The 26,021-nt window shown below is 35.8% G+C and overlaps 1 protein-coding gene across 7 annotated transcripts in view; it reads left to right on the top strand.

Annotated features, from left to right (window-relative positions):
• The window catches only part of LOC120773079 (sodium-dependent neutral amino acid transporter B(0)AT3), a 59,129-nt gene that overhangs the window by 11,259 nt on the left and 21,849 nt on the right, over nucleotides 1-26,021 (top strand). For all 7 annotated transcript variants that reach the window (XM_040102024.1, XM_040102028.1, XM_040102023.1 and 4 more), the window contains exon 2: nucleotides 1,382-1,691. In XM_040102024.1, coding sequence (XP_039957958.1) covers nucleotides 1,421-1,691 — 271 coding nt within the window. In that variant the 5' untranslated portion in view covers nucleotides 1,382-1,420. The remainder of the gene's footprint in view (nucleotides 1-1,381; nucleotides 1,692-26,021) is intronic.

Genomic DNA, 26,021 nt, shown 5'->3' with positions numbered 1-26,021 from the left:
ATTAAGTATATGGGAGTTGGGGTAGTATCGACTCGATATATTATATTAACTATATTAATGCGGCATACAAGAAAAGTTCCTTCGGTTTCATTAAGATAACTCAAATACTATACAATCACCAATCATATGGAGCAGAGTCCGAAAGTTCGAAAATACTGATAATAGTTATACGGGTGTTAGGTAAAGTTTTCGTCAATTTTATTTATTTTAAGTACAAATATATACTGTAATGAGTAAAAGACGTTCGTTAGATTTCAATGAGATAATTCAAATATTGGCCGATATATCAGTATAAAGGTACCTGGGAGCTCGAAGATTTGCACATACATACATTAGGTATATGGGGGCTCAGGGAAGTATTGACCCGATTCAATCCATTTTTGATACACAGAATTACTATTGTCAGAAAAGAATTCACTTTGAATTTCAATTGCATATCTCCCGCATTTACCGATTTTGGGTGATATGGTGGCATACTTTAAAGGAATTATTAGTGCGATTATTCCGTAGTAATTATAAAATTACTTCTTGATTTGTTTAGTGCAAGGTGAAAAAGTCAAACGGAATTTAAAATTGTGTTATATAAGAAGTAGGCGTGATCCAATTTTGCCCGTTTTCGCACTGTGACATAGGAATAAGAGAAGAATGCTACGTACTAAGTTTAGTCGGAATCGGGTCCCGAGATATGTCATTTCACCAAAAGGTGAGCGGCTGCAATAAAGTCTTATCATACCATCTCGGAGGTAAAATGTAATATGTTTGGCGTTTTAGTTATTGATTTATTGCGCGTTTAGTAGTTTTGAATGGAACCGTTTTATGGGGAGTGAACGAGGTCATCTTCCGATTTCATCCATTTTCACACTGTCGGTAGAAGTTCTTATAATATTTGCGCTGAGCAAATTTGTTTAAAAAAAATAAAATTAAAAAGTCTTACTATTTTTAGCTCATAGCGGTACTTGTATAAAATACAACGTAAAGTGAAAAGTCAATCGGAATCGGGAACAATTATATTGGGAAGATTTGTACCAAATTTGTTTACTATACCTTAATTTCCAGTTATCGCTTGTATGGGAGATTTTTTATTTACACTTACATATGTATATATTATTCGATTAAATATTTGTGCTTCACTAATGTTAATCTGAATATAACATCTAAAGCAATTTAATTTACCCATATGAGACAACAATTAAAAATGTAAGTGTTGATTTGCCATTATACAATTTGTTCATAAAAAAATTGTTGGAAAGATCAATAATGTTTATAAAATTTTGAGGTTTTTGTCATATAAATCAAAATCCAAACAAGTGAGCAAAATATATGTATATATTTTCTCAAACATTATAAGTGCATTTATTTATGATGATTTATTATTCCGCAGAATCGCATTAATAAATACTAGACTATCGGTATTTTGTTGATGGCTGCAACAAAAATTGTAGATGCTCCAAGAAATGGACATGAAATGGCGCCATTAAATACTCGAGCGCGGGGCGATGGTACTCATGGAGTAACAATTGTTCTTACTGCTTCTCAGCGAAATTCGGTAAGCTCAGTGGAGGTACCGGGTGGCGAGCCCGATCGTGCAGCATGGTCTGGAAAAATGCAATTTTTCCTCAGTATAATCGGGTATTCTGTTGGTCTGGGAAACATTTGGCGATTTCCGTATTTGTGCCAACAGAATGGTGGAGGTAAGTATATTAAATTCATTTACATTATATATTAGAGGACCCGTCCACGTTTTACTGTGGCTGATACATAGATAATACTACTACTACCATCTATATGATTTCTATTAGTTAGATCATAGCTATTAGTTAAGGAGAAATAGCATTTGTTAGTTTACAAAAAAAGTACGCATATACATACCGTTTTGATATTGCATTGCACTGTGCAATTAAAATTATAATAAACCTTTTTATCAACACTCCAATTATTCTGCTATACATATATCACGTTTGGTTTGTTTTGAATACATTTGCGTCCTTTGCCCATAATCTAGCAAAGTAACCGCAATGCCTTGACGACGAAAATGTCAATGCCATTTTTTGTTTTGATATTAAATAAATCTGATGGGTTTGTCCTAAAAAAACTCTCGAGTTCAGGAGCACAATCAATATAACCATTATACTAAATATACTAAACATGTATGAATATGAAAATTTTACTTATTTCTCTCCATTTTTGAATCACTAAAATTTTCAAATGATTCTTACATGAATTTCGAATAAGTGCTTATGATTTCAAATATAACTTTTGCATTTATGAATTTTAACACAAAGAGATAAAAAGTATCCTATGTCCTTACCCTGGTACTAAGCTACCTCTCCACCAATTTTCAGCCAAATCGATTCAGACGTTCTTGATTTATAAATGGTGTAACTATCACGACTTCCTTTTATATATATATATACATATGTATATACATACACATACATAATTTTGGTATATAATGTCACATATAATGCAAAATAACGTAGCAGCACTTTTCATAAGTCTACTCATGTTAAAACAAAAAATTAATTTTGGCTGTAACATCACTATATTTGATAGCAGAAGCTATTTGGATATACTCGTATAGTATGTATGTATATATTAGAGTGAGCCAAAAACAAAATCCTTAGTTACCGTGAAAATATTGACAAAAAATGTGAATGCATCAATTTTGGTAGGCCATTTTCCAATGGGATCTTGTGCCACTCTTCGAGAATGGCAGATTTCAGTGTTGTGCGATTTTTGGGCTCCTTTTCGCCACCGTTTTCCTTCGGTGGACCCACTAATTTTCAATGGGATTAAGGTCAGAGCTCTGCTGTGGGGTATTAATGCCCTTGCCACAATTGTAAAGAAGCCAAATCCGCTCCTTAAGCTCTTTACGCATGGTATATACATATATATATGTATATTATATGTTAATAACATCGTTGGATCATTTTCATGATAAAATTTAAATATTGGCTACAGGTTGTTAAAAAAAACGTAATTTCGTTGCACATTGTGAATGCTAGGTCTCTCACCCCTCGGCTGAAGATGCAACCCCAAATCATTACTGATAGTTTTCCAAAATTTACTGTTAGGATGATGCTTTGCGCTCAAGCGCAGTTAACGCCTTACTCTGCCAACATTATAATACAGCATCATTTTGGTTTCGTCACAAATTATGACGTCATCCCAATACTCTACCGGTTGATTGATATCGCTAAAACGAATGTGAAGCGCTTTTCCATATTGACTAAAAAAAGCATTGGTGTTTTTCGAGCAACTCTTGATGTGTACTCATGCTGTACAATAGCTTGGCGTACAGTCTTGTGTGATACAACTAAGTTTTAGCTTATGGGGTTACATGGGTCTCGTCGGGTGAAAATCAGTCTTTTTTCAACAATTTATTTCTCACATGAAATATTTTATTACAATCTTTTATTGCTACAAACCCACACTACATACTAACAAAGAAACTCTGAAATTTTTGGAAAAAATTATTTTAAACTCGGCCATTGAGACGAAATTTCCGGTTACCCCTTGGAAAAAATATTCGGCCGCGATGGTAGGATAACTAAAGTGAAAAAAACGTTTTAGGTAAGGCCTTTACTTAGAACTTGGACAAGGAAAGAACTTGAAAATTTAATTTTTGGCAGACATTTTTACAAAAAATTAAAATTTCGCTACATTTTTTTCATATAATTGTAACCGAAGAAGAAAAATCGTTCGTCTAAGTCTCTAAGAAGTTTTTCTCATGATTAAGCGGTCTGATCGTTTGTCAATTTTTCTCCTGCGGCCACCTAGACTCTTTGCTTCTATTCTGACGTCGCGATTTATGACATTATAAATAGTTTTTCGGGATACCGGAAACATTTCAACCAACTCCGCAACAGATTTCCCCAATTGGTGATTGTAGAAAATCAATTGTACTACCTCAAATGTTAATCTTTTACCAAGCATTTTAAAACTGCAGTTAGTCACGATTTAGAGATGCTCTCACCAAAACACACATCACAATCAAATTAAAAGAACGGTTAATTACCGTTTCTGTTTAAAACGAGAATAAGGACAAGTAAGGAAGGGCTAAGTTCGGGTGTCACCGAACATTTTATACTCTCGCATGATAAAGAGATAATCGAGATTTCATTATCCGTCATTTACATATTTTTCAAATACCGTATTTGTGTAAAGGTTTATTCCGCTATCATCATTGGTTCCTAATGTATACAGAGAAGGCATCAGATGGAATTCAAAATAGCGTTATATTGGAAGAAGGCGTGGTTGTGAACCGATTTCACCCATATTTTGTACATGTCATCAGGGTGTTAAGAAAATATTATATACAGATTTTCATTGAAATCGGTGAAGAATTTCCTGCGATATAATTTTTGGTCCATAAGTGGGCGACGCCACGCCCATTTTCAATTTTTAAAAAAAGCTTAGGTGCAGCTTCCTTTTGCCATTTCTTCCGTAAAATTTAGTGTTTCTGACGTTTTTTGTTAGTCGGTTAACGCACTTTTAGTGATTTTCAACATAACCTATGTATGGGAGGTGGGCGTGGTTATTATCCAATTTCTTCCATTTTTGAACTGTATATGGAAATGCCTGAAGGAAACGACTCTGTAGAGTTTGGTTGACATAGCTATAGTAGTCTCCGAGATATGTACAAAAAACTTAGTAGGGGGCGGAGCCACGCCCACTTTTCCAAAAAAGTTACGTCCAAATATGCCCCTCCCTAATGCGATCCTTTGTGCCAAATTTCACTTTAATATCTTTATTTATAGCTTAGTTATGACACTTTATACGTTTTCGGTTTTCGCCATTTTGTGGGCGTGGCAGTGGGCCGATTTTTCCCATCTTCGAACTTAACCTTCTTATGGAGCCAAGGAATACGTCATCATGATATCTCAATTTTTACTCAAGTTACAGCTTGCACGGACGGACGGACAGACGGACGGACGGACAGGCGGACGGACAGACGGACGAACAGACGGACGGACAGACGGACGAACAGACGGACGGACGGACAGACAGACATCCGGATTTCAACTCTACTCGTCACCCTGATCACTTTGGTATATATAACCCTATATCTGACTCTTTTAGTTTTAGGACTTACAAACAACCGTTATGTGAACAAAACTATAATACTCTCCTTAGCAACTTTGTTGCGAGAGTATAAAAAGAATGTGTAAAGAGTTCCTTGACAGTGTCAAAAATGTGCAAATTTAGTTGTTGTTATTTTTTCGTTGCATGATAATGGATTTGTTTAATTTTTTTTAATAATATACATTTTGCATTAAAAAATTTCTTAAAACTTTAACAAAAGTAAAAAAGTAAAAGTAACTCCGTTAATCCAAAACCTATAAAGTGACATAACTAAACTCTCCAATAAGATTCAAATATTTCCCTGCAAGACGGGTAGCTGTTAGCAAACGTGTAAGCGTGCATGCTGCCTTGTTCTAACAGACAACATTTGTTAGCAAATATTTTTACAGTCTGTTACGGGTAACTAATACTTTTGTTAGCGCATAGCTTACCTATGCGTTATGCATAACAAAAAGTATTTGTTACCCAAATATCTGTTAGTGTCATTATTTTGGTTAGCAGTTTGTTACCTTTAACATATAAACATGTTAGCAGGAACAAGCACTAACAAGCATATCTGTTACCCACTTGTTACTTCTAGCAAATTCAATCCTTTTAAATAAAATCCAGTGTTTTTTATATTAATTTGCTTTATTTAATTATAAAATCATATTTCTTCTTCTTCTTAATTGGCGTAGAAACCGCTTAAGCGATTATAGCCGAGTTAACAACAGCGCGCCAGTCGTTTCTTCTTTTCGCTACGTGGCGCCAATTGGATATTCCAAGCGAAGCCAGGTCCTTCTCCACTTGGTCCTTCCAACGGAGTGGAGGTCTTCCTCTTCCTCTGCTTCCCCCGGCGGGTACTGCGTCGAATACTTTCAGAGCTGGAGTGTTTTCGTCCATCCGGACAACATGACCTAGTTAGCGTTGCCGCTGCCTTTTAATTCGCTGAACTATGTCGATGTCGTCGTATATCTCGTACAGCTCATCGTTCCATCAAATGCGGTATTCGCCGTGGCTAACGCGCAAAGGACCATAAATCTTTCGCAGAACTTTTCTCTCGAAAACTCATCCGTTGTTGACATCGTCCAAGACTCTGCACCATACAGCAGGACGGGAATTATGAGTGACTTATAGAGTTTGGTTTTTGTTTGTCGAGAGAGGACTTTGCTTCTCAATTGCCTACTCAGTCCGAAGTAGCACCTGTTGGCAAGAGTTATCCTGCGTTGGATTTCTAGGCTGACATTGTTGGTGGTGTTTACGCTGGTTCCAAGATAGACGAAATTATCTACGACTTCAAAGTTATGACTGTCAACAGTGACGTGAGTGCCAAGTCGCGAGTGCGACGACTGTTTGTTTGATGACAGGAGATATTTCGTCTTGCCCTCGTTCACTGCCAGACCCATTTTCTGTGCTTCCTTGTCCAGCCTGGAGAAAGCAGAACTAACGGCGCGGGTGTTGAGGCCGATGATATCAATATCATCGGCATACGCCAACAGCTGTACACCCTTATAGAAGATGGTACCTTCTCTATTTAGTTCTGCGGCTCGAACTATTTTCCCCAAAAGCAGGTTGAAAAAGTCGCACGATAGGGAATCGCCTTGTCTGAAACCTCGTTTGGTATCGAACGGCTCGGAGAGGTCCTTCCCGATCCTGATGGAGCTTTTGGTGTTACTCAACGTCAGTTTACACAGCCGTATTAGTTTTGCGGGGATACCAAATTCAGACATCGCGGCATAAAGGCAGCTCCTTTTCGTGCTGTCGAAAGCAGCTTTGAAATCGACGAAGAGGTGGTGTGTGTCGATTCTCCTTTCACGGGTCTTTTTCCAAGATTTGGCGCATGATGAATATCTGGTCGGTTGTTGATTTGCCAGGTCTGAAGCCACACTGATAAGGTCCAATCAGTTTGTTGACGGTGGGCTTTAATCTTTCACACAATACGCTCGATAGAACCTTATATGCGATGTTGAGGAGGCTAATCCCACGGTAGTTGGCGCAGATTGTGGGGTCTCCTTTTTTATGGATTGGGCAAAGCACACTTAAATTCCAATCGTTGGGCACGCTTTCGTCCGACCATATTTTACAAAGAAGCTGATGCATGCACCTTATCAGTTCTTCGCCGCCGTGTTTGAATAGCTCGGCCCGCAATCCGTCGGCCCCTGCCGCTTTGTTGTTCTTCAGGCGGGCAATTGCTATTCGAACTTCTTCATGGTCGGGTAATGGAACGTCTGCTCCATTGTCATCGATTGGGGAATCGGGTTCTCCTTCTCCTGGTGTTGTGCGTTCACTGCCATTCAGCAGGCTGGAGAAGTGTTCCCTCCATAATTTAAGTATGCTCTGGGCATCAGTGTTTAGATCACCTTTGGGGGTTCTACAGGAATACGCTCCGGTCTTGAAACCTTCCATAAGCCGCCGCATTTTTTCGTAGAATTTTCGAGCAATACCCCTGTCGGCCAGCTTATCAAGCTCTTCGTACTCACGCATTTCGGCCCCTTTCTTCTTCTGTCTGCAAATGCGTCCCGCTTCCCTCTTCAACTCTCGGTATCTATCCCATCCCGCACGTGTAGTGGTCGATCGTAACGTTGCGAGGTAGGCAGCCTGTTTTCTCTCCGCTGCGACACGGCACTCCTCGTCGTACCAGCTGTTCTTTTGCACTTTCCGAAAACCAATGGTTTCGGTTGCAGCTGTACGTAAGGAGTTTGAAATTCCGTCCCACAGTTCCCTTGTACCGAGTTGTTGACGAGTGCTCTCAGAGAGCAGGAGTGCAAGCCGAGTAGAAAATCGTTCGGCTGTCTGTTGTGATCGCAGCTTCTCGACGTCGAACCTTCCTTGTGTTTGGTGGCGCGCGTTTTTTGCTGCACAGAGGCGGGTGCGAATCTTAGCTGCAACAAGATAGTGGTCCGAGTCGATGTTAGGACCTCGGAGCGCACGCACATCTAAAAACACTGGAGACGTGTCTTCCGTCTATCACAACATGATCGATCTGGTTGGTAGTTTTTCGATCCGGAGACAGCCAGGTAGCTTGATGAATCTTCTTATGCTGGAATCTAGTACTACAGATAACCATATTTCGGGCCCCGGCGAAGTCAATCAGCCTCAACCCATTAGGGGATGTTTCGTCGTGGAGGCCGAATTTACCGACCGTAGTGCCAAAGACACCTTCTTTGCCCAACCTGGCGTTAAAGTCGCCAAGCACGATTTTGACATCGTGGCGGGGGCAGCCTTCATAAGTGCGCTCCAAGCGCATCAGCGATATGTTGAAGAACCTCGCTTTGATGCGGATTGTGGCTAGACGTTCATTCACCGCAGTGAATGATAGTGCTCGACGACGGAGTCTCTCTCCCACCACGAATCCTACACCAAACTTGCGCTCCTTTATATGGCCACTGTAGTAAATGTCACAAGGACCTACTCGTCTCTGTCCTTGTCCCGTCCATCGCATTTCTTGGACGGCGGCGATGTCAGTCTTTGTTTTTACGAGGACATCAACCAGCTGGGCAGCGGCACCTTCCCAATTAAGGGACCGGACATTCCAGGTGCATGCCCTCAATTCGTAGTCCTTATTTCATTTGCCATGGTCGTCATCAAAAGGGGGGTCTCTCATCCGAGGCTGGTTATACTTATTCACTGGGGGTGTTTTTTTTACGTAGCGGGTCCCAAACCCAGCGCACAACCCTTGTAGGGAATGTTTCGCCTTCTCACTTTAGCTCGCCTTCGAACGGATGTTCTTAGGCTACCCAGAGGATACTTGGTCAAAGACCGGAAGTCGTGAGCTGCTTGAGCCATGTGTACAAGAATCGTTTCTGGCCATTCCCAAGTGAATGGCGATCAGAGAACTTTCCTCACTTGCGTGAACTTCTACACATGACTCCATCCTCCCTCATATTTACTTAAACTAATAATTTGTATTTTATTATTACATTCGGCAGAAAATGTCAACTTGTTATTAAAATCAAATATAATACAAGATTAAGTTTACCTCTATATAAAAATTATAATTCAGAATTCACATTTGTATAAAAAAGTAAAACTAGAAACTACAACTTAAAACTAATATGTGCAACTTAGAACTAATGTATGCAACTTAAAACTAACATGTACAACTTATAACTGATATGTACATATGGAATATGTGCTTTCCTTTTGTGAAAGTTTGTTGTCTTTCACGAAGCGCATGTGCTGACATGGGCAGTTTCGAAGAGAGCTCCACATAATGCTCGTCCTCCAAGTCACTGGTGATGCGGTTAATTGAATGGTGTGTCTTTGCCGCTATGACGCGGCATTCGCGCAATAGCTTACTTTGTGCCTGCATCTCGGCCTTTTCTGGCATCTAGAAAATTAAAATATAAAAATTAGCATCTGTTTTATTTTGTAAATGTAAAACTGCATTACTTACTTTGTCTTTCTAGAGCCTTTGGCAGTGAGATGATCATCAACACCATTTATGAGTTTTGCCACCTTTGTCTCAATGGCATCCAGCTTCTGGATTATATCTGAAATACATAAACGTATTTTCTTTAAGCAAATACTAATATATTTATGTATTAATACATTATACCTTCGTGGCCGCTAGACGATGGTGACGGTACAATTTTTGAAGGTTCTTCTGAAGAAGCGCAACAAGATTATAAAATTTTTTTATACACTTTATCTGTAAAAAAAAATATTATTAAAAAATGCAAAATATTTACATACATATATTCAGTACAACCTCTGTGGGGGCTCAACGGTTGTGAGCATTCCACTTCGGAATCCATTTCTTCCACAAGGTTATCGAAATTCATTCTGTGAAAAATTATAAAAAAAAGTTGATGAATGAGTGGAACTAAAAGAACTTATCATCTATAGGTATGGAAAAATACTGATATTTAATATCTAACCTACTTAAATCTATCTAATTTTCTGAAACTGTACCTACAAGTATACCTTTATATTAAATTTAATATTAAACTTATTGGTCAATTATATTTATTTAACATCAACTAAAGGATTGCAATATTGATCTGGAGAATCTCCTATATCCGACCATACCCGTTTTAACGGTATTCTAAAGTCGGCCCAATTATAATTGTAACTGAACAATTCGTTTCAATTTGGATTTCAAATTGTTTACATTTACACATGTTTATATATGTATGTATGTAGATATAATGCACACGTTATATATTTCACACAAATGCACAATCTAAAACACAACTTCTTGAATTAAATATACACTATTTAACTGCATTTATTTAAAGTAAAGTTAATAATTTTTAACTTATTCACATGAAATGTTGGTAATTCGCAATATTATATTAAAATTCTGCAAATGTTCCAAATGCTCCAAATGATTTTCTGTAATATTAAAATTTTAATTATACAGACAACATACAAATCACAATGCTTACCTTTTTCTCCTCCTTCAGCTTTTCCGTTAAACTTAAATAAACTTATCAAGGTAGGAACTTATCTCTTTAAAATCCAAAGGAAACTGCGCTTTTCGTTTTTTTCTTCTTCTTGAAAATTTGGGTATTTGTCTTTCCTATTCTAGCAAGTTAATATTACAATATGTTTAGAATGTCGATAGTTTTTCTCTATCTTACTTACGTATTCTCCCATTCAATTGAAAATTCCAGAAAATGTAAAAGTTTTGGTGGACAGCTGAAAATGTTTTAATGTGTTTGTGAATCTGTTACCTCCAGGGTTACTTGCAAACAATCATTAGGGTGAAGCATTTGTGGTTTTTAAAATATTGAAGGAGTGGTAATGGTCCCGCCTTAATAAGCTTAACGTAAATATCTACCAAACCACTTAAGCTAAAACGACCAAAATTGATCAGATCAAATTCTTTCGACATCTCCTCCGATAGTTTGAAAATGGGTGAAATCGGATTATAACCCCAACACTAGTTATATAACGGCTACTAAAAGTGCTAACTGAATGCCTCACCAAAATTGGACAATAGGTGTGGCGTTGCCGAAGATATCGACCCCAGTGCCTATGGCTGGCTATTTACACAAAATATGAAAAATATTATTGAAAATCGAAGATAATTTGTTTGGTATACTGTACCTTTCCGTCTAAAATGGATAAAATTTCCCTAGCCCCTATATACCATATGCCGTATATACTGATATAAGACTGGGTTAATACTGCCCCTATCCCTCTTACCGTGCGATTCTGTAACTTGAGACAGTCTCAAGTCTCTAAATTTGAGATTTTAAGTTAGAGACAATTTTTGAGACTTGAGATGATTTTGCTATTCTGTAAGTGACAGTCACAAACTCTATTACATTTCATTATTCAGAGATGTTTTTACACTTGAATGAAAATAAATATGTCGATAACAAATATTAAATATTCTATAACATAGTGAAAAAACATAATTATCAATGAAAATAAAAATATATGTTGACTTTGTTTCATAATATTTACGAAATTTATGTAAAATTGGTTTATTTTTAACCTTTTCGTTTTTGAGTTGCTTACAAAATATAAAGAAACGACAATCGATTAATATCTATGATGATCTCTATTCAGTATATTTAAAATGGCAGACAAGAGTTCTTTTTAGTTTTGTGACCTGCTAACTACGAGGTCTCAATATTTTGAGACTAACGCTAGAGACTGTTTAGTGAATAGTAACTAGTCTCAAATTGAGACTTTGCCTCAAAATGTCTCAAATAGAGACTAGAGACTGGTTACAGAATCCCGCTATTATACTCATATATGTATATAAGGATTTAAAACTTCCGGGTGCCTGTATACCATATATGTATATACATATGTACTATATCGGTAAATCTTAGTAAAATTCAATGAACGTATAAAATGCATATACATACATACATACATATAAATTACACTGGTAGACACATAATTTGTGACCTGAAAATGCTTAGGTGTTTCTAATGCAGTTTGATGCCCAGAGAGAGAATTTTTCTATAACCCTCAGATATTCTGTAACCTGCGGATTGAGATTTTTCAATACCCAAAATTTCATTATACTTATTGCATCATCTCATATTTTCATACGATCAGGAATTTATCCAGTTCAGACCGGGGGCCCTATTCTGTATCTCGATTCGGAAATGTATTCTATTCGAAATTCGGATCTACTTTATAATTATGCGAAAGTTGTACCACCCTGTGCCAGAATAAGTACGTCCAATTTTCGTTTTTGCTTTCTACAACTCAAAAGCTAAAGAATATTTTATTCGAAAATTGGCTTGAAAATGCGAAAATCGAGTTACAGAATATAAAAAATCCGAATTCGAGTAAATTTTTTTTCGAATCGAGTTACAGAATAAGGCCCCGGTTCTGTCAGCTTGTTTGAAGTAAAAAGTGTATTTTCATTTTGTTTTACAAAGTTTATCAGTAGACTAACGGTGTCCGAATCGGTTACGTGTTCTATGTTTGGATAGCAAAACGTTTTTGAGTTCATATTCTTTTCCGTTTTTAAAAATACTGTGTTTAAGATTTTTAGGTACAATGCTTAGGCAGTGCGTACATTGTGCCAATAGTTTTTGTTATGTGTGCGGAGGACTAGCTCGTAAATCGAAAAAACGTACTTTTACTCCGCTTGTACTAAAAGCTTACGAACTGTATTTTGGTGTTAAACTTGGGGACCAAAACAAAGCATGGACCTCTCATATTTGTTGTAAAACTTGTGCATTAAAGGTATTGGACCGAAGTCTAAACATACGGTTAAGTACTGTAATTTACCATCAATGAATGGACAAAAACACTCTAGTACTGAAGGTATTCGACGCAGTATCCGCCGATACATTAAGATCTATACACTTTTGCATGCGTTTGAACACTGATTGAGGTATCTCCAAAGCATTCCTTTTGAACGCATCAAACGCCTCTTCACATATCGAAAACCGTTGATCTCTCAGTTTATTTTTTACGAACGGTAATTCGGTGCCAAGTCAGGACTACATGGAGGATGACTCATTAAATCGATGTTTTGAATACTCAAAAATGCAGTTGTTTCAGTTGATGTGCAAGAGCTAGCATGATGGTGGTGAAGAGTGATTTGTCTTCGGGGCTGGTTTTCCTGATTTCGTGAAAGATAACTGGCAAACAAATGATTGCATACGAGTACCACTCAGAATTTACTGTTCTGCGTTTCTGCTGTTATATAGTAAGTATTTTCATAGTCACATGTCAATGCAATGCATTAACAAAACATCGATGTTTTAGTCGATATGATGTATTGAAACTTGACATCGATGTTATGCGATCCATCTTATAAAAACATCGATGCATCGAAAGTAGTAATTTTACAGAAAGTAATAAAAAATTTATTTGAAAACTTAAAAAATGCAAGTTAAGTTACATTTGCTTATTTGCATCTGTTTATGAAATATATGGTAGTTATGCGAGTTTTTAAATAATATCATTAAAGAAAACTTTGCTAAATTGAGCTAACTCATATATTGGCCGAAATATCCAGTATTAAGTCACATGGAAGTTCGAAAATTTTTATATTAGTTATATGGGGGCTCAGGAAAGTATTGACCCGATTCAACACATTCTTATACACAGAAATACTATTGTCAGGAATGAATTCTTTCTGATTTTCAGTTGTACTATATATCTCACGCATTGGCCGATATTTTCGGATATACTATAGATACTGGATTCAATATATTCGGTATAAGGTGGCATATTTTAAAGGAATTCCTAATGCAAAATTGTATACCGTTATATTAATTACTTCTTGATTTGTAGGCATGATTGTAGTTCGATTTCGTCCATTCTTGCAGTGTGACATAGGAATATGAGAAGAATGCTATGTTCAAATTGAGTCGGAATCGGTCGGTCGGTCGTGATATTTCCGATTTCACCAAAAAGTGGGCGTTTCCTCATTTTCACACCGACTCCCATTGAATCCTTACACCGCCTTGGTGGTGAAATTTAATATCTTTGGTTATTGATTTAAGTTTTGTTTTGAACAGTTCCTTTATTTGGGGAGTGAGCGGGGTTATCTTCCAATTAAATTTTTTCACACTGTCGGTATGTGTTCTTATAACACCTGCGCTAAGTAAATATGGTTGTTGTACCTTTAGTGGTTTAGGAGATATGTATATTAAACTAATTAGACAGCGGAACCACTTTTTCAAATTTTTTGCTTACATTTTTTTCGGAATTTTCAGGTTTTCGGTTAATGGCGTTTTGTGAAATATGTGTACGAAGTTTGGTCACAATTTATTAAAGTTTACTCAAGTTATCGATTGCCCAGGCAGACATATAGATAACAATCACAATGCATGGTACCTTATTAATTTACTATATTGAAGATCATGTACTCAATTAGTTGTATTCATATACTTTCATCGTTTCTAAAGAAATTACTTTAAATACATTCTCAAATGATAAATATATGATATAAACTCAACCGCAGAGATGAAATGTAAGTGAGTTGATGTGGTAAACTAAAGAGTCAAAATTCTTTATATTAGGGATATAAGGCTTAGACAAATTCCATTAATATTCAGTAGTAAACCATATAATTTTCAAGTAAACTTATCCATTTAATTTTGTTAAAATATCTCACATTTAGACCAACCTCACGGTTTAGTCAGTTGGAAAGTCGGAATTTATTTTATACATATGCTATATTAGATTTTTATCTATGTATTTTTGAAAAAAGGACATTTTATTAAGACGCCACTTACTAATAATATGCCCATTTCATTAAGGTACACTTACCATCAACGATAAACATAGAATAAAGTGAGCCGGTTGTTTGAAAATCGTTATATGAGTTAGATGGGGGTTAGGGCAAGTTTTCATCATTTTAGGTACAAATATACATTGTATTAGTGAACCACGATATTTTGTTTTCACTAAGGTAACACACATATTTGTCGATAAATTTTTAATCAGATATATTCGTTGATGATTGATTTGCGAGCTGGAAAGTGAAAGAATTAGGTGATTTAAAATTATATTTATATATCTTAATTTATTTAGCAGTTATGGCATTTTATACTATATACAGAATTTGTCCGGAAAGTAATAGGACTGATTTTCTTCCGTCGCGACTGTACTTCGGAGTGTGCGCGCATCGCCTGGATTCGGTAGAGGGCGTTCCTAGCTAACGAAGGAGCGGCTGGTCAGTTGTCTTCGAGCATCTGGAGAGTCAGGACAAACATTTTCGCTCGACGTGTTTCTGTGAGTGGTGCAAGCCGAAAATGCAGCGTTCGTAAGAGCAGAGGACGCGATTAAATTCTGTGTGAAACTCGGTAAATCTGCGACAGGGACGTTTGATATGATCTAGTACGCTTACCCAGATGATGCTTTAGCAAGAAGTAGTGTGTTTCGGTGGCACCAGGCTTTTTTGAAGGGGCAAGAAGAAGTCGCTGATGAAGACCGGAACAATGAGCAAATCCAAAGTGAAAACAATGCCCATTGTTTATTTGACATCAAAGGCATCGTCCAACATGAATTTGTTCATCCTGGACAAACCGTCAACTCCAAATTTTACGTGGAAGTCCTCAAGAGACTCAAACGAAGGTCATTCGGGTCCGACAAGACATCGCATCCGATTGGATGTTGCACCACGACAACGCCCCGCTTGAACAGCTACCGAACTAAGACCGGAATCCCAACGCTTTCGCAGCTGTCATACAGCCCAGATGTGGCTCCCCATACCATACCATACAACAAGCACAAGGCTATTCCGGAGAAGCCCTCCGTGACGCCTGCAATGCATGGAAATTGCGCTGGCATGCAGAAGGAGTCTATTTAGAAAGTTTTTAAAAAATTGTAACGATTGGTTCAATAATTTTTTTTAAATCGACTTAGTCCAATTACTTTCCGGACAAACCCTATATTTTCGATTTAAGGTGTTTTGTGGGCATTTGTAGGGTTCGATTACGCCTATTACGAACTCGTCCTCACTTCTTTGCCAAGAAATATGTCTTCAGTTTTATTGAAGCTACAGCTTGTACAGACAAACGGACAGACTGACATCCAGTTTTCATATATATGCATAACTCTTTATTTACTATTACTTTTAGGTGACACAAAAATCGTTAGATGAACAAAACTATTTTCCTATGAAGTAACATGTTGCAAGATTACAAAAACGCAAGTACTTGATTATTTGACTTTTCCACATAAATTTGAGGTTATGTGAGAAAAGTCTATATACAAAATTTATGTATCTTTTTATTAACGACAAAATTTTTTTCTATGGGACTCATAGTTTTGTAAACTATTTTTCTTTTAATGTTTTTAATTTTAACTATCGTTTAAGATGGGTTTAATCTTACTTTGAAGCTCTTTCTTTTTTTAACATTTTCAAAGACTTCTTCTCTAGTCTATTTACGGCAAATAAGATATTTTATGAATATGGGAAATTTATTTTGTAGAAAAATATAAAAAAAATTTAAATATGTACATAAGTATCACCTTTTACGGTTTAAGGTTGGACTTTAATCTCGAATAACTTCTAAACGATTTGACTTAACAAAATATCAATTCAAAGCTGTTTTGTAGATCGTTAAATTCTCTAAAAGGATATGATTATTTTAATTTTCAGTACACAATAATTTGTACAATTAAACATGCAAAGTAAATAGCAAATATTCGTTTGTTATTTATATGGGAAATCATAAATCGTAATGCGTCACTTCCTAATGTTAAGAAAAAGGTTTTTTTCGTTAAGAACGAATCTTTTGTTTCACCCTAATTGTATTAATATTATAATTATTAGAATATAACAGTATGTATAATTCAATTTCGATTTTTTTAATACGTTGTTTTGAATTTTAGGTGACGACATATTTCTTATACATTTGTTTAAATCCTTAAAAAATATACAAACAATTATTTGCACATATGATAATGGACTCGATCCTAAATACTTATAATACTATTTTACGAGAAACTTTAGAGTACAGCAAAGGGAAAAATAACAACTATTGACAATGGTCAAGGTTCTAGTGCAGATCAAAATTATTTTTCTCCACAGCAAAATGTTGATGATAGTAATGACAACGACGCGGAGATCGTTGTTCAAAAACAAAATCTATGCAAATATCGCCGATCACAGTGATTAAGAGCTCCATTGAACAACTTCATATCTTTGCAAAACAACAAAAACTTCGGATTATTCAATAGGGGTATTCTCTTGCTCTTGCAAAACCCTTGCACGGTGCAAGAATTGCATATATTTTCTCTTGGTGCACCGACACAACAACAAACACACGCAGAAAATTATTTGCAATGGCTGCAAAATATGTCGGACCAAAACCCATGTATATTTGTGTGCAATGTCACAACCTTGTTTTAGCTGTCATTTTACATGAAGACATATTACGTCGTTAAATTGTTGAGGAAGGTAAGTTTTAAATAGATTTTATAATTTTTATTTAAATTATAAAGATTTGTTACAGTTTCTTTGTTAAAAATGTATGCAGAAGGTGCGCCAATTCACAATAGCCATGCATAAAAGTCATTCACAATAAATTGACCGAATCAGCCGTTCATATATCACTAGATTCTGCAATGGGTGCTCTCGTGCCCTTGTATATTTCGGTATAGTATTTTTACAATCTGCAATCTTGCAAGAGCAAGCGAATACCCCTAATACGAGTATAAGGAATTTCTATTGGCTTAAAATTTCACTGTGCTTCAAAGTCGGACTTTGATGTTGCATGTCATATACTTAAACTTGAAAACATAGAATTCTATACTTATGCTACTTGACACGAAAAACCTCTTGCATTTTAGGCTTGACTATTTTCAACCGAGCACCATTGAACATGCTCTTATTCAATGGGGCTTAAATGTCAAAAAGTTAAGCTATGTAGTTTAAAAACGAAGGTGAAGTAACAGTGTACTGATTATATATGTGATCTCTTTGGTCACACAATCGATATCCATGAACGAATGTAGAAAAGCCTATTCCATCATTATGATTACGTTAAAGTGAAGCCTACGACGCATATATGTAAATTATTATACTCGTTTATACCCACAACAGCCATTTTGAGATATAACAATTTCTTGGTAAATCTAGTGTTAAAATCCGCAATAAAGACTGAAATAACCTACATTCGACATTAGAGGATAGGTCTTCCCCCTCTCAGAACATAAAAAAAGATTTAATGAAGAAATATTCAATCATTCCAAAGTTGAAAGATTCCAAATTTTAAAAATAACAAAATTAATGAATTTAATTTTCCTATTAAATTCATTAAATTCGTTCAAAACATTTAAAAAATCGTAGTATCGCAGTTCATATTGGTAGAGCCAGTCCTCATATCTCGAAATCCCAGTTTGATGTCTTCAAGGCGCTTGTTTGTCCTCTTTGCAGTGCAATATGTATTTATACTGCAGATTTTCTCTATTTAAATAAATGCACTACATCAATATTTGCAGGTGGTACAGTGCGTAAATGGGCGACATCGGACAACAATCACGCTTTCTTCCCATATAAGGCAATTTTAAAATCAAATATCAATAAATATAAAGGAATACACTTTGTACGAATAATGCTTTTAAAGTATGCCACCCTATTACCAAAAATTGTCCAAATCTAACCAAACTGTACCTTATTGAATCTCGGAGAATATTTTATTAGCATGTGACATGTTAATATTGTGTAATATTGGCAAAAGTAGATAAAAGCTTTATACGAGTATTTATACATGTATATTCTTAAATTTTTTCTTCAAATAGGTTTTAGTTTCTTAGATGGTGTCATAATTTAGCTTATATCATAATAATCATTGTTATAATTAAGAAAATGAGACAATTATGTTTAAACTCTTATTTTAATTATTAGTCGACAGCACTTTTATATACATAAATTTGTCAATAAATAAATGTTTAAATAAAAAATTCTTATAATAGAAAAAGATAAGGAATTACATACTCTTGATAACTATGTATGCATGCTATTGCGGGAATTAGGAGAAAATCCCTTTCTTGAAATTTATTGATAACATATACTATATTCCTTTATGCGGCGTCATGTAATCAAATGAAATAGCAATATTCACACTAGGGCGGGTCGATTTAAAAATCGCCCATTGCTCTATGAAAATCATATTCTAGGGATCAAAATAAGAAACTTTGCCGAAGGAACCATACCTCTAAAACGAATTTTGATGTCCCCCAATTTGGGTCGAACTTTTGGGTAGGGGCAAATTTTGAAAAATCCCACTTTGACCCATTTAGAGTGCTCCAATCGAGTCCACTTTGGACGGCCGATCCACCCATGCCAGTGGCACACCCCCTGGAACTCCCTGGGGGGTTCCCCATACAATCATTTCAAAAAATCACCATTTTTGGCCTTTACATGAAAAAATCAGCTAAATGGCTATGTTTTTTATTTATTTCTATTTATTTATTTATAATAATATATATTTTTTCTCTTAAGAAATTTATTTAGTCAGAACATATGTAAATGAAAAAGTTAATTTAAGTGAGTTATAGAAAAGAAACTAAAAAAAAATTATTGTTTGAAGTCTTTTTACTTTCAAGTCTGGGCAATTTCGCACGGCTCTCTAATTTCGTCGCCATAACAGCCTCTACATTTTCCGGTATAACCCGCTTGGAAACGCTAGCTAGCATTTGAACATGTCGTTCCGTTCCTTGTATGTGTGATGGAATTTTTGAATCATTAAACGGTGGATCATCTTGATTTAAATATTCTTTCAATGTATCATACGGAATGCTTCACGTGAATGGTGGTTTAAATACGATATTTATATCATTCAAATTGATCATTTCCGTATAACTTGTGCAATTAAAGTTTATATCTGGTTTTTTATAAACTCTAAGTTCCATTGGCTCGTCAACATCGGTTCAATAGCGTAGAATTTTCTTGATGACACAGTCGCGCTTTTCTTTCCTATCATCAAACAACATTGACAACAAGATATTTTCCGAATGCGCTTAATATGAATTATCTTTAATTACTTGATTGACAATTTTGCGTAAACGAGGTTCTAGAAATCGTGACCAACCAATGAACTTGAAAAATAATGCACTGCCGTACACGACAGAGCTGTAATACTTGATATTGAAGTACATTGGCACATAACATTTAATTATAAATTCAATCAGAATTCTTAAATTTGCATCTGGATTTTCCGTTGTCACATATAATCGCAATAATCTAGCGGCCTTGGTGAGCCACCGAGAATGTACAATTTTCCCTGGTTTGATGTTAGCCAGATCCACCGGAACCACGCCGCTAGAAATTGCATGGGCCATATCGTATAAGTACTTCGAATCGGTGGAAAATTCTTTTTTTTCTGGAGCAGGGGGCATATTTTGCAACTCAATTTTCTGGAAGCCGTCCACCACCTAAAAATATATAATAATAAAATAATTAAAAATGGTTGACAATTATAATAAATGAGTGATAGCAATAACTTACCGGAAGAGTTTCACAAGTTTCGATTTGGCGGCTCAGTTTTCCGGTTTCCGATCTTGGTCCAGTGCTGGTTGATTTATCCAAAGCTTCAAACAAATGCCGAAACGGAAGTTCGTTGAAGTGTAGAAGGCAAACAAACCAATGCAATGGTCTTTTTAACAGCAATTCGAATCGTAGTATAATTCCACCGTGTGGGCCAGTGTTTGTTGGCTCACCGTCAATGCATATTCCAATTAATGTATCCAGTGATATATTTTTATCGTTGAAAAAACCATTTAATTTGGTTGTTTTGTATTCAGCGGTTTCATGTTCCAGTCTTACGTAACCAATCAATTCAGAATTGGGTTCTCTCAAAATAACAAGATGAGGTTCTTTCACCATTCTAGTATGATACTTCTCATCAATTTTATCTATCGTTAAAGTATCATCTTTTCTGCCATCGAATGAAAACGCTAACAAATTGGTATCATCTAACCGTTTATGAAGCACTTCTTGTCTGCATTTCTCTTTTGCTCTGCGAACTTTCGATTTATCCATGATGAGAGGTTTCCCATGCTTATCTTTAATTTTAAGATCTTGCAAAAGAGCGGTTCCCAATGCTGATGCTACTCTGTCAGGCACACCAAATCTGTCACATACCAAGGCAAAGTTAAAACAATCGTAAGCGGTGCGTATGTTGAATCATCGGGATCTTGGTATGTTGGCATTGATGACATAGACGTTGCTCCTTGCTCTTCAGTTTCCATCATTAATGCATTCATTGTTAGTCTTCTCTGATTATGTTGATCGTGCATGAACTCTTTGAGGCGTTCGGGAACCCAGCCGCATGCACATGGAGCTGCCTTCAAATCGCATTTACATGTTCCAATGTAAAAAATTGTTTCCAGAGATTTTACATACTCTGTAAATTGTTGGGTGTTGTTTCTTCTCTTAATTTGCTCTTGATACTTCTCAAGCAATTTATTCAATTTATTACATACACCTTTTTTCTGCATTATTTCTATACCAAGTTTTTCCCAAATTCCAATCAACTTATCTTGTACTTGAATAGTGAATGATTTATGGGAAAACTTTTTATACTCTCACAACAATGTTGCTAAGGAGAGTATTATAGTTTAGTTCACATAACGGTTGTTTGTAAGTCCTAAAACTAAAAGAGTCAGATATAGGGTTATATATACCAAAGTGATCAGGGTGACGAGTAGAGTCGAAATCCGGATGTCTGTCTGTCCGTCCGTCCGTCTGTCCGTCCGTCCATGCAAGCTGTAACTTGAGTAAAAATTGAGATATCATGATGAAACTTGGTACACGTATTTCTTGGCTCCATAAGAAGGTTAAGTTCGAAGATGGGCAAAATCGGCCCACTGCCACGCCCACAAAATGGCGAAAACCGAAAACGTATAAAGTGTCATAACTAAGCCATAAATAAAGATATTAAAGTGAAATTTGGCACAAAGGATCGCATTAGGGAGGGGCATATTTGGACGTAACTTTTTTGGAAAAGTGGGCGTGGCTCCGCCCCCTACTAAGTTTTTTGTACATATCTCGGAGACTACTATAGCTATGTCAACCAAACTCTACAGAGTCGTTTTCTTCAGGCATTTCCATATACAGTTCAAAAATGGAAGAAATCGGATAATAACCACGCCCACCTCTTATACAAAGGTTATATTGAAAATCACTAAAAGTGCGTTAACCGACTAACAAAAAACGTCAAAAACACTAAATTTTACGGAAGAAATTGCAGAAGGAAGATGGTGGGCGTGGCCTCGCCCACTTATGGACCAAAAACCATATCTCAGGAACTACTAGACCGATTTCAATGAAATTCGGTATATAATATTTTCTTAACACCCTGATGACATGTACGAAATATGGGTGAAATCGGTTCACAACCATGCCTTCTTCCAATATAACGCTGTTTTGAATTCCATCTGATGCCTTTTCTGTATAATACGAGTATATACATTAGGAACCAATGATGATAGCGGAATAAAACTTTACAAAAATACGGTATTTGAAAAATATGTAAATGACGTATAATGAAATCTCGATTATCACTTTATCATGCGAGAGTATAAAATGTTCGGTGACACCCGAACTTAGCCCTTCCTTAATTGTTTTGTTCTGTTTTAGCACGTTCGCTTAAGTAAAAATAATATCTCAAGATATCCAGATGGGTTGGTAAATTAAGATCAGTCAAATCAGTAGACACACCAAAAACAGTAACATCATGCTTGGGTATATGACTCATTGGGTTTTCGATAGTTGTTGATGTAGTTGCTTCATCTTGCGGTGTAGAGGATGGGAGATTCATTGTAAACTTTTTGATTTGGAATGGTCACTTCACTTATTATTTTTCTTGAAATACCATAGTGGTTATTGCTTTAGTTCTCCTCACTTTCAGAGGTAATAAGAGTGAAATGGTAATTTCAATTCTATTTCAAAATTTCCTACCCAAAAGTTCGACCCAAATTGGGGGACACCAGAACTCGTTTCAGAGGTATAGTTCCTTCGGCAAAGTTTCTTATTTTGATCCCTAGAATATGATTTTCATAGAGCAATGGGCGATTTTTTTGCGTCCCCACAAATCGACCCGCCCTAATACACACATATATGCAAATACTTATGTACATATATGTATGTTCATACAGGGTCTCTCTCGAATGTAATAAGACTGATTTTCTTCCGACGCGATTGTATACTTCCGAGCAGCTACCTAACCAAGGCCTGGTTCCCCCGGACTTTTTTGTTTCCTTGCAAGGCTATTCCGGAGGATGAGTTCCGTGACGCCTTCAATGCTTGGAAATCGCGCTGGCAATATATATTCAATAATATTTTTAAATCGAGTCAATTCTATTATTTTCCGGACAAACCATGTACATATGTGGCTTAGATTCTGAAATTATATGAACGCATATTTTAGTTAAGCCTTCGAAAGAAGTTGATATCTTTGCAGTTCTATGGAGCCCTTAAAAAATAATTAGAAGACGATAAGATCAAACAATATGACGGCCTACTTTCCTTGTAACGTTACTTTGAATTCAAAAATCTCAAAAAATTATTTTGACACTTTTAGAAGGGGAAAAAGTATAAACATGTGTAGCTTCTATAACTTACACATGTTTATACTATGAATACTAAAATCTGAAGTATCAATGAAATGTTAACTTTTTTTTCGTAGTTCATGCTAATAAAACGAAGAAACTGTACTTGATTCACGGCCTGCTCAAACCCAAAATGGGCATATTTTTGTATTTTACTAAGGTATATTATAGGTCATTTAGTTTAATAACTATATTTTATTTCCCGTCAGCGAAGTAATGTATCTCACATGAGATATATCCGACATAAACTTAACCGAAGAGGCTAAATTTAATATATCGAGTTGATGTGCAAAATGTCAACCAGAAGATCGGAATTGATAGTATTGACCATATATGTATACGGCATAAGGTCAATTGGATGTTTGAAAATATTTTAACAGGTTTATGGGAGATAGGTATGTTGCCTATTTTTGGCTTTACTACATAGTATTATTAATAGAAAAAGATGGTTTCCGAGTTCTATGTATATTAAGGTACATCACATACAATCAACAATACATATACTTATAAGGAGTAATATCAATCGGATGTTTCAAAATATTGATATATCTTATATGGAGCTAGGGCAAGTTTTCACCAGATTTAATCGAATTTAGACACAGAGATGCTTCGTTAAAAGAAAAATGCGTTCTCAAAATTTAATTAAGATAATTCATATACACTCAGTCCTTTTTTTACGCGATTTTTGGTTTTGCCACTAATCGCGTAAAAATGGTTAGTTTTCCAATATTAAATGACGAATTGGTTCCGAATATAAAAAATATCGCGTATAACAAAATATACGCGCAAAAAAATATTCAAAAACAATACAATAAGTTTCAAATTTCAGACTTATGATTTATTCATTAATAACAAAATAAAAAATACAAAACAAAAACCATATATAAAAGAGACGAAAATAGAAAATAGGTAGATTTATTGAAAAAAGCGTTGAATGCTGTTTAATCACTGTCATTATCCGTAGTGGAAATTATTCTTAGCCGCTTATTTTGATGGCCGGCACTGATATCACTAGAATTTCTATCAGAATCAATAGTAAGAACTATGGATTGATGTTCTGATTGACTTAGCATCTCCGAGTTTGAATGCTTCTTTTTGGACCCAATAAGTTCCGATGTAGTTCTTTATATCTTAACATGCAGAGACTCAATTCTTTTTGAAAAATTCGTGCACGTTCGGCATCAGTATCATTTGCTACAAAATAATTTTCCAATTCTGCTGCAAGTTTAAGACCAAGCAAAAAACGAAAAAAAGCAATCGCGTTAAAGTGAGAAGCTCGCGTAAAAAAAGGAATTTGCGCTGCGAAAATAACCGCGTTAAAGTGAAATAGCGTAAAAAGAGATCGCGTAAAAAAAGGACTGAGTGTATTGGCCAATATTTGGGGTATAAAGTCAGCCGGAAGTTTGAAAAATGTTCTATTAGGTACGAGTATATGAGGGCTGAGTAATATTAATTATTTGAGACATACCATTGTAAGAAAGAATTATCCCTGAGTTTAAATTATATATATCACACATTAACCGCTATTTTCAGAAATAATTAAGCAATAGGCTGTGTGGTCTACATTTCCGGCATCTGGGGATTGAATAGTTTTAGTTCGATTTGGACAATTTTTAATCAGTAAGTGGCAATATTCAAACAAAGTTTTTCCGGACATATTGAGTAGTTCTTGATTTTTATACTACGAAAAGAATGAATCAGATGGATTTTAAAATCAGGGTCGCTAAGGAGAATCGAAACAAGTTATATACGTGAGACTCGTGTTCATGTATTTAAAAACGCATGTCTCACATTGTGTTTCTGCCTCGTGTCGATCGAGTTAGTTTATGTGCTGCTGTCTAAAAATCGTACAACTACGGAATTAGGTAAAAACCGCTCTCTTTAAACTGTATTTTGACAGTATTATAGTGGGATCATTCTTTTTACTTGTAGAACTGTCAGTCTGGTGGTGAATTGACGTCTGTCATTAAAAGTATTTTCTTTCGAAGAACGAACCTCGGCCCTCGACCAAACAAGTTACGTGTATATTCCCCTAAACCTAATTATGTCTTTACACGGTATACATTGATCATTCTCCCAAGTTTATGCTATTGGCAATTGCTCTGACCATTGTTCACAAAAGGGAATTGACGAGACGAGTTGAAATCCGAGTGACTGTCTACGTCCGTGCAAGCGATTACTTGAGTAAACTTAATGAAACTTGGTACATTAATTCCTTGGCACCAAGGAAGATTGGCACAAAACCCCATTAGTCGAATATTATAAAGTGCTATAACTAAGCTCCGAATTAAGATACTAAACTCTGAATTGATACTAACCATATCTCCTAAACTAAATTTGCTGAGGGTAAATCTTTTTGGCATCCCTACTCACCCTGTGAAAATAGTTAATTTCGGATTCATTCAATTTTGTTAAAAATACTAAAAGTTAATTTTATTTGGTTTAATTTTTGCGAAATATGT

Source organism: Bactrocera tryoni, chromosome 3 (assembly GCF_016617805.1).
Source record: "Bactrocera tryoni isolate S06 chromosome 3, CSIRO_BtryS06_freeze2, whole genome shotgun sequence".
Classification (NCBI taxonomy): Eukaryota; Metazoa; Arthropoda; class Insecta; order Diptera; family Tephritidae; genus Bactrocera; species Bactrocera tryoni.
Note: the sequence above shows the minus strand (reverse complement) of the source record. Positions and strands in the feature narration are given on the sequence as shown.